This window comes from Pecten maximus, chromosome 12 (genome assembly GCF_902652985.1).
Source record: "Pecten maximus chromosome 12, xPecMax1.1, whole genome shotgun sequence".
NCBI classification, from domain to species: domain Eukaryota; kingdom Metazoa; phylum Mollusca; class Bivalvia; order Pectinida; family Pectinidae; genus Pecten; species Pecten maximus.
Genome location: NC_047026.1, coordinates 1,699,464 through 1,715,803, shown reverse-complemented (window position 1 = coordinate 1,715,803; position 16,340 = coordinate 1,699,464). Strand labels below are relative to the sequence as shown.

The 16,340-nt window shown below is 34.2% G+C and overlaps 1 protein-coding gene across 1 annotated transcript; it reads right to left on the bottom strand.

Annotated features, from left to right (window-relative positions):
- Positions 1-44: 44 nt before the first annotated feature.
- On the bottom strand, positions 45-15,631 carry LOC117339258. Its single transcript, XM_033900740.1, has 10 exons — positions 15,512-15,631; positions 13,475-13,628; positions 9,541-11,946; positions 7,280-7,468; positions 6,529-6,708; positions 5,946-6,110; positions 4,882-5,231; positions 4,505-4,598; positions 1,078-1,160; positions 45-811 (listed from the first exon to the last, which is right to left on the bottom strand). The coding sequence occupies exons 2-10, from the start codon at positions 13,611-13,613 to the stop codon at positions 749-751; spliced, it is 3,669 nt and encodes a 1,222-aa protein (XP_033756631.1). The 5' UTR covers positions 13,614-13,628; positions 15,512-15,631; the 3' UTR covers positions 45-748.
- Between the last annotated feature and the right edge of the window lie 709 nt (positions 15,632-16,340).

Genomic DNA, 16,340 nt, shown 5'->3' with positions numbered 1-16,340 from the left:
AACTGTTGAATATTAATAACATAAAAAAATCAAGTAGCAGTAGGTGAATTGGAAATTTTATTGCATCATGGAAAAAAGACAATATTTAATATACTTCAACATACAAATAAATGTAAACATCTCTCTCTCTCTCTCTCTCTCTCTCTCCCTCTCTCTCTCTCTCTCTCTCTCATTTCGTGAGACACAGTCCTAAACCTACACATACATTTATATAAATTAACATATTTAAAGTGATATACGTACAAAGTATATTTTAACATGATAATGTGATTGGTAAAATCCCTATGAATAAAAGTATACTCATTTCCATTTTTTTTGTCTATTATGTTATTGAATATAAAATGACTTACATGATTATCAGCATGTACCAGCAAATTCTGCCAATAATAATTTTAAATGTTTCTTTGGCAAAAAATAGGAAAACTAACATGCTGCACAGAAACTTAACATGGCTTATTATAGATACATAAATCGGACTTTATACATTACATAACAAAAATAGTTCGTGATTTAAGTCAATACTTTACATCAATCTTAATACATCGAATGAAGGTCAAATGAATAAATACAAGGTCGGCGCCCAATTTGAAGCCTCTCAGAAACTGGCTATAATTGTTGGTGAACGACCCGTGCGTTTAAGTACCCTATTGTCCGTTTGTGTCCGGACGTGTATTAACGTCGCCGTTTGTAGACATAGGCACAATTTCAAGCAGAAAAAAATCAATGTCTAGCCAAAGCTTGATGATATTCATTTCTTCTTTTCAGCATAGTCATTGAAGAAGTCATTTGGTACGCACTTAAAGAACTTGAACTGCAACATGAAGAAATAATAATGAAACAAATAATTACAGTAATCAAATTAGGATTTTGTGAGAGGATGGTTCTAAAATATTATCAACGTTTTTATATAATTGTAACAATTTGTTAAGGAAATCAATTCCATATAAATCACTCATTTATATTGGATCATATAAAATTGAACAATTCGATATGTAATAATACATTTTATTGTTATATACAAGAATAACAATAAGTCATTGTTTATGTTACTCTTTGTCGTAAAACTATCTTACTAACCTCGTCGAAGTGACCGACAAATCCTTTACAGCCGTTGGCGGCTCCTATTACTAGAGGACTATTAGAGGTCTGTACGTTGGCATCTGTAGGGTAAAATAGGTAATGTAAAGTTAAAATAAGTAAGGGTTGGAGAGTAGATAGTATAAAGTTAAAATTGGTAAGGGTTTGACAGTAGGTAGTATAAAGTTATAAAGAAATATAGATATTACTAGCATAAAATGAAATATAAATGTCTACCGGGTAAATAAATGTAGTATGATAAATACAACAAAAGTCGAAACAGATATAGTAATATATGTATAACACAAAAGTCTAAACAATTGTAGTTATATATATAACACAAAAGTCTAAACAATTGTAGTTATATATATATATAACACAAAAGTCTAAACAATTGTAGTTATATATATAACACAAAAGTCTAAACAATTGTAGTTATATATATAACACAAAAGTCTAAACAATTGTAGTTATATATATAACACAAAAGTCTAAACAATTGTAGTTATATATATATAACACAAAAGTCTAAGCAATTACAGTTATATATATAACACAAAAGTCTAAACAATTGTAGTTATATATATAACACAAAAGTCTAAACAATTGTAGTTATATATATATAACACATAAGTCTAAACAATTGTAGTTATATATGTATAACACAAAAGTCTAAACAATTGTAGTTATATATATATAACACAAAAGTCTAAACAATTGTAGTTATATATATATAACACAAAAGTCTAAACAATTGTAGTTATATATATATAACACAAAAGTCTAAACAATTGTAGTTATATATATATAACACAAAAGTCTAAGCAATTACAGTTATATATATATAACACAAAAGTCTAAGCAATTACAGTTATATATATAACACAAAAGTCTAAACAATTGTAGTTATATATGTATAACACAAAAGTCTAAACAATTGTAGATATATATATATAACACAAAAGTCTAAGCAATTACAGTTATATATATATTACATAAAGTCTAACAATCATAACTAAATATATATAACAAAAAAGTCTAAACAACTCTAATTACATACATATAACACAAAAGTCTAAACAATCATTGCATAAAATATACTAGTTTATATAAGCCCAAACAATAATACCATAAATTACACCTTAAAAGTAATCAATTTTCAATTTTATCACGTTTTTTTGTCCTTTTGTATTCGTAAATGACTCATTCATGGAGATACAGTTTTACAATTTCTAAACTTTATTTTGAGATCCTAAGTAACAGCTCTACGTTTTTTGTTATAACAATGGTACAAGATATCATATGGGTATATTGTATTTAAAAGCATATTGTAGTTATCAAACATGTCCCCTGTTTATAACCTATCGTTAACCGCTTTGTAGTCTAGCACGTGAACTACTGAACACTAAGTACTAATGACTGTGCAGCATGACGGGACTTGGGAATTAATAACAGGAACATATTCATATGCCCGAAACAGGAAATAATAATTAGCGATGACAAGGTGACCTGTCATTAGCCCGAGGCCAAAGGTCAACACACGCCGTAGTCACCGAGGTCACAAGCGGCACCTTGTATCTATTTCATTAATTACCCATAAACATGTGTGTTAATTGCTGTCTGTTCTTGTAGGATAATTACAAGTAATTTATAGGATTGAGGGTAGTTAGTCGATGTTGACTGTGGGAATACACGATCTGGCTCATATTGTAACGTAGAACTTTCTTAATCACTTTTAAATTGTTTATATCTAGAAGTCGATTTACTGAGAAATAGGATCGAGCATAAGAATTACAGAGAATAATAATTCGCGAATGCATATCTTCTGAGTGTGATAGTATAACAAAAATCAGAAACACGGCGTACTATCAGCAAATAATTCATGAAGGTTATATAAAGCGTCAAATGAATAATACATTTATTAAATATGTAAACAGTCGTGTATATTTTAGATGTAAGTAAAATATGAGTTATCTTTCTTTGTTTTAATAGTCGGCTTTATATTTATACTAGAGTTGTGTCTCTGCAATAAGGTCTGTTTAGCATATAAGCTCAAGTAATTTCAGGGAGTACAAATTTATAAAGCAGTTAATTCAATAACCCATATTTTGGCCTTATGTTCCTAGAGCTCGTGAGGGTTGACGGAATCCGTGGCTATTTCAGTCATTTAGGATTATATATTTTTGTTCTTCTTTTTCACTATTTGATAACTAGTAGAGAAACATTTTGAAATTGATCTTTTTCTTGAAATTCGTTATTTAACCGCTAGATAAGCCTACCAACCCTAAACTTTAGAAATAACATCAAAAGAATTCCAGTGAATAATTTTAGTCCGTAAAGCGATTAATTTGAATATCCTTGGTTAAAACATATTTTATTTGTAAATATACAAATGATATCAGACATAAGTTCAAAACTTATAATGCGATTTCTCCCGTAAAACATGACCGCATTTTTTAAAGAATCAATGATGATGAAAAAAGTCCAAAATTTACTGCACCGCATTTTTTATATAGGTTATCGCCGATTCTCCAAATCCACAACAATATCATGTTTTTGCCCAAATAAAAGATCAGATTTGCAAACAATGTTAACCTATGTACCAGTTTTAGTTTGAATGGTTCTTGTGATTTCTAAACATTTGAACTTTACTCAATTTTTTAATGTGTATATACTGAATATTTACTAATAGTTTTTGATTGACGTTAGTGGTCTTTGACTGAAGAAAATGGTAGCCATAAGCAAAACCAATTTGTTGATTATAATATTGTGATTGGTTCATATAGAAGGCATATCATTTACAGTTTATTATGAACCTCTAACGCAAGGCATATGAATAAGAAACCTATAAAGTTCAAGAGTGACCCGATGAAGGATTTAAGGAATGTGTTTTTGTGGACAAACGATAAATAACGTGTATTGGATGTGTAGCTAGAATGTGTCATGCATTAGTTTTTAATTAGTTTTAATTAAGTGTATCTAAATATATATATTGTGTACATCGTTAATGAACCTTAATTTGTATATATCCTAATGTAGCAACATTCATCTCACTCTTATATCTCTATATCTGTCTTTCTTCCTGTCATTCTTTGCTTTTCTTTCTTTAAAATCATTATAAGTAATACTGTGTCGCTATCATAATCTTTGTAATATAATAATTTTGTGGAGAGTTGCTAAAAATGTTTGCCAAATCCAATTGTGTCTAAACAATAAAGTACGTTCATATCAAATCAACATGTTGCAGTGAATACAGCAGAGTTGCTTAAGCGTATTTCCTTTATCCTCTAAACAGAAGACATTGGATGTTCCATTCGCTCCTGAACAGGTTAACACTTACTGTGTGTCCGCTAACATCACATAACAATACAACACGGTGTGACAAAGTAGATTGTGAATTAGAGATTTATAAATATATGATACGTACGTGTCTTCACCCTGGTCGCCTTGAGGTTGTCGATACGAAGCTTGATCTTACTGCCATACTTAGCCAGACGAACAAAATGAGGTTTGAGGGGGATCTTAAAATGGACAGAATTATTCAACATCAGAACGGCTATAAAGCTCAACCGTACAAAGGCATCAATCATATCACTGTCGAAAAATATTTATGAATAAGATAAACGTCCGTGATTGATGTGATTGTTAATATGTTTACATGTCTTATAGAGCTTTTCCTTAAACTGAAAATTGCAATATTAAGAGAATAAAGCTATAACCGAAGAATTACGAAGGCAAACATTTCTTGTACAAGATATCGGTAAAGTGTATTCCAAGGTATCAACACGACCATACATTACTTACCACGCCATTGACGACAAGATGCGCCGTGGTACCATCATCTAATTCAATATAGGCTTTGACAAGTGCCTGGGCTGGCATGTAGGTGATCTTGTACGTGAAATCATGGTCCTTGTAGCCATTAGACAGCAGCGCCACTTCTCCGTTGTAGACCTTTGCCATAAACTCGAAGCAGAACGCGAACTCCTTGTCCAGATTCATATTATTCATGGCCCATACCATTATTTGTCCTCCTTCGCTAAAGAGTGCTGACTTCCGGTAGATAGCAACCCCGGTGTTAGGTACCTGTTGGATCCTGTTGTAAGCTTCAAGAAAGTTTCCATTGTACTGGAAATGGTACATCGGTTTGCATCCTAAAACGACAATTTATTCGGTGATTGCATTGGACAATACATGCACATATGCATCAAAGAAGATGAAAAAGGTAAACATTGTATTTTAACACGTAAATGGCAAATCATTCAACAATAACTTCGGCAAACAAACAATGAACTAAGGTACATTGCAGAAACGGAACTTGTACTGTAATACCATAATACATGGACATGATGGATAGGAATATATACCATTTTACAAATGGTCCCAAATGACATTATCTGAACATAGTGAGAAGGCGTTACACTCTGAAGGTAATAAACAACTTACGTTACAGAAATTGAACTATTAAGTTATTAAACACTAATAATAATTATAATTATAATGCGCTTCACATTACATGATAAAATGATACATTTTATTTCAAGTGTTACACAATTTACATAACATATATCGACTCGCGCAATTAGTGATTTATAAAGGACGTCTACGGGATACTCTAAAAAGCAGCCGTAAACGGTTGAGTTTTATCCTCCTTGAATTTGGCCAGGGTTTTCGTCGTCTTCCTGTCAACAGTTGGTAAACTGTTCCACAAAGTGGCCGCTACATTTCAAAAGCACCGGTTACCACAAGTCTTAGTACAACTGTTTGGAACGCATAACAGAGAACCTGTCTCCAATCGTAGTGATCGTGACGGCTGGTAGAGAGTGACAAGTCACTATTGGGAGACTCAAAGCGAGGCTCATCCTTACCTTCGTGACTGCTGATGCCTGGGACTATCCAATCACAGGTACAGATATCTGGGCGATACCATAATCCCCTGGGACATTTCATGGGGTAGAAGACCTCCCTGCCATCGTAAAGGTAGAACATCTCGGGACGTCCAGGGAATGGGTAGGTTGTACCATAGGAGCATGCTATGTGAAAGAACGTAATTATGTTGCATTGCTTGACATTTTTCATTAATATGTATTCTAACGAAGTTAATGAGAATTTGAAAATAGTCAAAACATAGTAACTACAAAGATATACAAAGTTTTCTGTAACACAATGTTGTCTAGCATAAAAATAACTTTAATGAAGCAACACTAGATTCAGTTAAAGCAATATTAGAGAGTCATAGAAATTCTAAAGAAATTGATTTTTTTTTCAAAATTGAGTAATTTAATTATTGGTATTATTGTATGAATTCAACATTTTTGAAAAAATATTTGCAATATATGCAGTTCTATAGTTATGTTGCCCTCAGAAAACATAATGACAATTCAGTGTTCTGGTCGTACGATTCCAATTCATTCATTGGAGAAAATAATACTTAAATGTAATTATACTTACGGTGGATGAGGTTGTTTTTCTGGCAGGTATCGTCCGAGATGCAGATCTGTTTGTGAGAGTTGAAATAGAAGCCGTCCGGACACGTGTGATAACGAGACTTGCCATTCACGCATTTATAGTAACCATAGCAACTCTGGCCGTCCGTGTACTTAAATCCTGGTTCACGTGCCTGGCACGGATCTGCATAAAACATCACCAAATTCATTAAAACAAATAGGCATTGCCACTTTGTTGTGACGGAGAGAATTAACAAGAAAACATGATTGGAGCCATGAAGATGAGGACCATAAAGAAGAAGGGATGGTCCCCTCTACTAGATATGACTATAAGATAATCCATAGACCTAAAGATAACCAAAATAAAGATGATGTTAGCTAGAGCGAGGATCACTAAGTTCCTGGTGAAGATCCGCCCAGAAGCATGATACAGAGTGATTATATGTAAGGTCTTATTCGTGGTATTTACATCTTCGCAGTGTTACAAACTAGAGCTACAGACCAGATTTTAAATAGTTATCCATAAAACTATATATAGAAAATAGTTTTTTCGCGATATTGGCATGCGAAAAAAAGACAAGAAGCAAAATAAAAATCAAATAGGAAAGAGATAGTCCACCTTAAACCTAATGCCTCTACTTTTTAACCGCGAAAATTTGATCCTCCAAAAAACACATGTAGTAGAATTGAGTAACTACAAAGCTATATTTAACTGTTTAATCAGTACTTGAAAGTTAACGTCAATGCTACATTACCGTATGGACAGAAGACTTCCGCTGAATGCCGACAGGATGTGCCGTCATAGAAGGTTCCGGCTGCGCATGTCAGAAGCGAAGCCATGTGATCGCTGTTACATTGGAGGTATTGGTTACACGAGCCATAGATTGGTCGGTATGCCCAGCCACCCTTTGTCTTGTAGTTGTCACACATTCCTCCGGCATCAACTATATCATGTAAAACAACAAAATACAGGACTTATTCAAGAAAGAGAGGGACACTTGTTTTAAAGAAGCTTGTGTACGTCATTGGTTATTATCTCCCTGTTTTGGCATACCCTTATGAGTTGGCAGATTTCGTTTGCGTTCCTTACCTTCAGACCATACAATATTATATATTTAATAGTTTATTGAATAATTATCGTTTTAATCTACAGAATAAGAATCACTTGTAAACACAAATTGAAGCATATTCCTTACTTAATATATATATCTCTTAGCGCATATATGATTATGTTAAAATATTTGCACGGTATGTCTTTGTAATAAACTGAATCATACCTACATAGATAATATCACACTTGCTGATTTCGGGGAGTATATACATGTACATATAAATATAAATGTTACATGCTTCTACGAGTACGATAATGATGTCATTTATTCATGCATGATTATATGCTACGTACGATTACACTAAATATCATTATAATATACAGCTAAATATATAAATCTTTATATATATAACCGATATATATTGTCCTGTAAGGATCACAAGCCGCTGGAATGAAAATGACATTTTAGAACAAAAACCGTGACAAATTCGTAAAGAAAGAATCTGGAAACATAAAAAAAATTACTCAACCAATAAAACAATTGGTGTGGAATCAGTGAGAAGACGAGGCATGGGTATTTATAAATATAGTATCATCAGTGAAGATAGCGTCAGTGTACAAATATTGAGTCGTATCCTCAGAGGGGAAACCACAAAGGTGGAGAAGAAATTAACCAAAAACCAGAAACAGGTAGTAATAGATTGATCAGAGATAAACATCAAATTACAGTGTAAACGTTATATTGGAACTTAAACAGCTAGCAAAATGACCAACGACAGTGATCAAAACACAACTAAAGAGATCCTAAACGGAAGTACATATCGACAGAGAAAGGGATTAAAGTGGTCAAAACACACCTGGAGGGATCTTAGATTGGAGGTACAGATTGAAAGGGGAAATGATTAAAGACAGTGATCAAAATATACCTGGAGAGTTGGGGGTTCATATTGTAAAGGGAAAGGATCAAAGGGGGTGATCAAAATACACCTGGAGAGACCTTAGAACGGGGTACATATTGGAAGGGAAAAGGGTCAAAGGCAGTAATCAAAATATGCCTGGAGAGATCTTAGAATGGGGTTAGATATTGAAACGGAACAGTGTCAAAGTGGGTTATTAAAATATACCTGAAGAAATCTTAGAATGGGGGTACATATTGAAAGAGAAACCTGTATTCTACATTTCTACAAATAAATATTGAGTTTGTATACGCTACTGCAGGCGCATGCAATTGAGAAGGGTTCATAAATTATTTCAACCCAATCGTTATGATTATTTAAAACAAGTCGCAATTCTAAATTCAGGACGGTTCCGATTTTGTTTTCTTTTAATGAGGTTTGGTGTAGAAGTATCATTCTTTACTACCAACCAACACAGAAAATAGCAACTGGGCAAATGGTGATGAATGATGCTACTTGTATTCTTGTTATATCAACCCTCTTCAGTTTCTATATACTAACACTATATATAATTAGGTACACAGCTATGAACTAGGATAGTACCGTCAATACTAACACTATATATATAAATATATAAAAAAAATAACCAAAAACAATACTTTGCCGCAAGGCCCTTTTGCCTTCTCAGGCTTCTTCAGGCGGACTGAACTTTTGTTTTGCCCGAAGAAGCCTGAGAGAGCAGAAGGGCCTTGCGGCAAAGTCTTGGTTTTTTGTTTTGTTATTTTTTATACATTCACCTTCGCAAGGACAGATTTCTTTTTCTTATATGCTATAAATATATATCTATGTACTATGGTAGTACCGTCAATACTAACACTATATATATAAATAAATATATATATATAATTGGGTACACATCTATGTACTATTGTAGTACCGTCAATACTAACACTATATATATATATATATATATAATTGGGTACACATCTATGTAATATTGTAGTACCGTCAATACTAACACTATATATATATATATAATTGGGTACACAGCTATGGACTACGGTAGTACCGTCTTTCTCCTGATAACTAGGCGTTGGGAATGTGGTCATTGAATCCGGATGGTCATCTCGTTGTCCAGAATACTGACCAATAGAAAGTCTACCAGGCTTAACAGGGTAGTTGTCGCGGCCTCCAGATACAAACTGACCAGATGTTTGTATCACCGATTGAACAACAGGTTGGTCAACAATGTGCCGGTGATTTTGACCAACCGTCTGCACAACATTTTGTCCGCTACTTCCGCTAATATGCACAGTTGCAGGAACAATGCTTTGTTGTGGAAGTAGATTCCCACCTCCCCGAGAAATTAATGGACCAGAAAACTGACCACCTACCTGTCCCCCTAACTGACCAAATCGTACGAAATCGTCATCATCATCGTCGTCATCGTCGTCATCGTCACTATTTATAGATATAACGGGATTACCTGATGTTTGTGTAAAAGATTGACCGGTAAATACAAAGCGGTCATCATTTATGTCGTCAGATTGACCTGATGTTTGAATGGTATACGGCACTACATTCTGTCCGGAAAACTGACCATTGAAAACACCAGTTTGACTTCCTACATTAGAAGCAATTAAGTAGTTGTCATCATTCTGGTCGACTTTGCTACTGGACTGACCGTTTGTTTGAATTGCATGCGGAACAACATTTGGACTAGCAAACTGGCCATTCAACTGACCATTGAAAAGACCTGCTTGACCACCTACATTACTAGCAATCAAGTAATTGTCATCGTTCTTGTCCGTTTTAGCCATTGTCTGGCCGTTTGTCTGAATGGTATGCACAACATTTGGACTAGCAAACTGACCATTTAACTGACCATTGAAAAGACCCGCTTGACCACCTACATTACTAGCAGTAAGATAATTGTCATCATTCTTGTCGGTTTTATCCATTGTCTGACCGTTTGTCTGAATGGTGTACGGAACAGCATTTGGACTAGCAAACGGACCATTTAACTGACCATTGAAAAGACCCGCTTGACCACCTACATTACTAGCAGTAAGATAATTGTCATCATTCTTGTCGGTTTTATCCATTGTCTGACCGTTTGTCTGAATGGTGTACGGAACAGCATTTGGACTAGCAAACGGACCATTTAACTGACCATTGAAAAGACCCGCTTGACCACCTACATTACTAGCAGTAAGATAATTGTCATCATTCTTGTCGGTTTTATCCATTGTCTGACCGTTTGTCTGAATGGTATACGGAACAGCATTTGGACTAGCAAACGGACCATTCAACTGACCATTGAAAAGACCCGCTTGACCACCTACATTACCAGCAGTTAAATAATTGTCATCATTCTTGTCCGTTTTATCCATTGTCTGACCGTTTGTCTGAATGGTATACGGCATAACATTTGAACTAGCGAACTGACCTGAAAACTGACCATTGAAAAGACCCGCTTGACCACCTACATTACCAGCAGTTAAATAATTGTCATCGCTCTTGTCGTTTTGATCGTTTGACAGACCGGCTGACTGAATTGAATGTGGCACATTATTTTGACCAGCAGACCGCCCATTCATAAGATTCAACTGGTCAACAGTGACGTATTTTTCGCCATTATAGACATTTCTATCTTTTGACGGACTAGTTGACTGAATTGTGTATGACACAGTATTCTGACTTACTGGCTGACCATTAGCAAGGCCAGCTTGACCACCCAACAAACCAACCGGTAAATATCTGTCATCGTTTACGTCATTTTTATCGTTTGACTGGCCACTTGTTTGAACAGTATAAGATATAGTATTCTGACCAGTCGGTTTGCCATTGAAAACACCTATATTCTGACCAGTCTGTTGACCAACAAATACATATTGGTCATCAGCAGTCTTACCACCCAAACCGCCAACTGATTGGCTTTGTGGGTGTCCAGATTTTAAACTAGTGGCCTGAATGACACTTCTACTGGCATGCTGACTGGCCATGTGACCTGTCGGTACATACTGGTCACTGTCCATCGCTACGGCCATATTAGCAGGATGAGTAAAGGCCTGGACGTTCTGGACGTTCTGGACTCCAAACTGACCAGCAGACTGACTTTGTAATTGACCACCAGTTTGAGTGACAAACTGATTACCGTCCTGGTTAGTAAATAACCCTGATGGTGTATATACCGTTTTCCCTGTATTGCCCTTAACTTGCCATCCCGTTTGACCATTTGGCTGGACAATAGTTACGAACTGGTCATCTAAATCGTCTTGCTTATTTACTATCTGACCCCCTGGGCTACCTAAAGTTTGACTATTAAATTGGCCAGTATTCTGACCAATCATTTGACCACCGGACGGACTGACGTAGACATATTGAACATCTTCTTTATCATCAGACTGACCCACGAACTGACCACTACTCGGGCTTATCGTCCTACCACCCATCTGACCACCGGTCAATTTACCTGTAAACGCAAGGTCATGACATATATAAAAGATAACCATTGCTAGGAATCTAGGAACATAAAATAATTATCGTATGTCAGATTACGTACACACCTGTGTGGGTTACCTGTACACCTGTAATTAGTGGTAATGATGACGTATGCAATACAGGTAAATGGAGATGTTATCAGATCAATAATATCTATTCACATTTTCAACTATCGTTGTTACATAAATCTCATTTTTTGTCTTTTTCCAATATCAGTTGAATAAATAACAAATGTATGTACTTACTAATTAATATAAGCGGTATGCCCTAAAATCTTGAAAATAAGCCCGGATGTTACTCTTTTTCTAGGAATTTCATTCCTTATTTCTGAGACGGCTTATTTTCAAGGATATTTAATTGTAGAAAATCTGTGTCATAAATTCAAGATTTTAACCATCCTTTATAGAGCTAACAGTGTCGTTTTACAGCGGAGAATATGTTTTTCTTTAAAATAATACCAGATAAACATATTAACAACATAGTATATAAAGCCGAATATCAATCACACACCATCCACTGTATTAGACAACTTAAGCTACATTTAATGGGAGGTAATTAGTATATTAACAAGACATTAAAACAAACATCAAAATAAACAGTAATGGTGAGAAAAAAAAACCCAGGAAAACATTGTTTTTCAAATGTTAATCATAATATCTACAAAGTATCCCATTATTAGTTTACCTGAATAATCTATAACAACATGTCAGTGGAGGTTCTGACGAAAATATTCACTGAAGCAGATTTTAACTGATTTTGTTTTTTACCAATTCAACTAAAGCGTCGCTTATAAATACAACTGATCCTCTGGCGATTTGTTTCTTCTTTTTTTGTTGTTGTTTTGTTGTTGTTGTGAAAACAGCTTTATTTTAGTGAAATGCGTCATTATTTCATATTTCAGTATATAAAGTTATATTTGTTTTCTTTCATTGTCTTGCGATCAATCAGATAAAAATTTAATATATCTTTTTTATACATAATCTAATTTTGTTTTAAGATGTTAGTCAAACGAAAATAACAGGTATTCTTTTTATCTTCATTTCATTTATCTTAAAATAATACATTTTAACGTAAAATGAGACGAAGGTGACTGTTTTTGTCATTATAGTTCATTGCATGCAGCATATCACCAAAGATAGATTGTTTTCTATTTTCATGGTCGCGTTCACACTGTGTCGAATTATTGAAATTTTCGCCAACTTGACCCGATATCGTTCATAATGGTGAAAAATCTAATGCCTGTTTGATCAGAAGGGTGTCTCGTAAACCTTGTATTTTTGATATATCAACACGATACTTCTAAATAATAGATTTGCTGTGTTGTTCATAATGGAAGAAAATGATATCTTGTAAATTATTTATTTTAGGTAAAATTCTTCGAAAAAATCTTAGAAGCAAATTTCTTCGGTTGTTTTTTTTTAAGAAAAAGAGACATGTGTCTAGAAAAAAATGTTTATTTCAGCTGCAGTTTTTAATTTAAAGACTTAATTAAGACTTACTTTGGCTGTAGTGTTCATACGGGTTGTAGAAACTGGTGTCGCTGTCCTCGAAATCTATCTCACCGCTGTCGTGATCAGAAACTGTCGGGCGACAGAGGACAGTGAGGACCAGGAAAAGAACCGGTACGTAAAACTGCATCTTGCGTCAGTAAATCTAATCTGGGGAGGAAAGATACAGCGAAGAAATTTAAACAGAGCAATGGGTTGGTCGGGTGACACAGCGGTAATGCGCTTGTCGTTTACCTATGCGATCGGGGTTCGATTCCCCGATCGGACGTGAAAAGGTATAGGGTCACCTGCCCGACCACGTGGGCTTCCACGGGTACTCCCGGGTCCTCTCAAATTAAAACACTTGTCGGCCTTCAATATGGACCAGTAAACGTGATTTAATTAAGTTTATATAACTCTTTTTCCCAATCGGTGTTAAATAAATAAAGTTTTATTGCAGAGCAATGACTAAGTGATACTAAACTATCTTTAGAGCTGAGAAGACTAAGTCTACTCGGCTACTCCTCTCAGTTCTAAATCTCTTTGGTTTTTGCTTTTGTTTAACGTCCTATTAACAGCCAGGGTCATTTAAGGACGTGCCAGGTTTTGGAGGTGGAGGAAAGCCGGAGTATCCGGAGAAAAACCACCGGCCTACAGTCAGTACCTGGCTACTGCCCCACGTAGGTTTCGAACTCGCAACCCAGAGGTGGAGGGCTAGTGATAAAGTGTCGGAACACCTTAACCACTCGGCCACCGCTCTTCCATCTAGACGATTGTTTGGCCATCAATTTTAAAGAACAAATTTTGAGATATAATTATAATGTAATACTTATTCAGCTGAAGTTATACAGAGTTTATTGTCAAGTCAGTTGAAATGCGGACGATAGTGAAACATAAAATCTAAGTTTATCTATAAGTCTGTACCAGTATAGAAAATATAAGTCCATTAATATTTACTGGATATTGCCATATTTTACGATTATTTGTTTTGCGTTAAAACTTAAACCATTAATAACTAAAATAAAGTGGTATATACAGCTGTATACGCATTTTATTACATAGGATTATACAGTAAAATATGTTTATAACGTTCTGGTTGTAACATGTTTTCTGCATATAACGTTTTTATTTTAAATCTCCGATCAAACGTCTATAGAGTAACATATGTTAAAATATACTGATGTAACGTTTTTTTTGTACATAACGTAAACATATTCATGGCCAAGTCAATAAAAAAATGTAGATGTTTATGATTATGCTGTAGACTCCGATAATGACGTCATTATTAAAACAAGTTACGATAGCATTTATTTACCACAATCAATATATCTACAATACATACATACATTTAGGTCTTCTTATTTATGTATATTTATTGATAGCTTCCGAGGTCTGATAACAAATATTACTTTTAACATATGTAATTAGATATAATCTATCGATTGTCAATTATATGTAAAAAAAAAAAAAAAAACCACTATAATCCAGTTCTCAGTTTCTCACAGTCTGTTTTTGCCACCAGGAAAATGAACAAATGAAAACACCATATTTCAAAAGACAAATAATATTCATTCTCTCTCACTATTTATCAACTTGAATTTTAATTATGCGACTTGTGTTTTAATATATCGCAAATATTTTGTAGAATTTACCAAAAAAAATAAATTCATAAATAAAAAAATAATTAAAACAAAAACAAAACAAAAAATAATTAAATAAATAAAAATAACGGGCTCTATATCCATAAGATATATCCAATTTTACAGATACCGAATTTTCGGAAAACAAATCTTAATAAAACAAATAATAATACGACTATAGCAGGAATAATCTTTACTTTAAAAATCGTGTAGTTGTAGAAATATGATTTAAGTATTTATCAGGAAATATGTCGTGGTAGAATCATGAATTAATCAGCAGGATATTGTAATAACGTATTTCTTTGATAAAAAGTTTTATTAATTAAGTGAATGGATCCTCAAAAATAAAATTACAGCTAATGTTAATAGTTAAATGTCTACAATAAGTAAATATGATATTAGTACATACCTGTATATACGTTGTTCCAACTCTGGTGCCGATCTTCCTAATTCACTACAGAGTTCCTCCTCTCTGGGCGTCCTACCTCACAATGCAGAAGTATCTAAATGTATGCACAATACCGTCCAGCCAGATCCGGATATTAACCCCTAATTAGCATAATGTGTATGACGGCACCGACTGGACAATGGGGTCCGTGCATTACCTGTGACAGACTACCTGTTTTGGCCATTACACATAACATGTTTCTTACTATGCAGCTTACCAGTACTTCGCCGTGGACCACAGACTTTACCTTAAAATGCTTTTTTGTTTATTGCGATTCATGTCGGGTGTGCATGTATATTACTGCTTAAGTTGTTTTAAAGCTACATTAATCATCGGTGCAATGTATTCACAAGGTCATGATGCCATGGTTGAAAGGTCAAACATGTGTACATTCAAGCATATTTTACATCATTGTCAGCGGAAAATATAAACACAAACCAATTTCAATCTGAAACAATAAATTACGGAACATTTTGTTGTTATGAATACAAAATCATCTACTTTTGATCATTTTTGTTTCAAAGAACGAGATTTTTTAATGCATTAGACAAATAATGAAAATTTTGGCAAATTTGACTCAAATTTATAGGTGTGTGAAGGTGTTTATTCTTTCTACAAAATTACGTTTGCGTCCAAACATAGTAAATATTGATATACAAGCAATATTACTTCACATTTTATGTGGTAAATACTTCAGCATCAAGCAATATTGCATTCCTCAGTTGAGATTATCTTAATGAGAGAAGATGTGCAGCGAGAGCTCTGTGCCATAAGATAGCATTAATGAATA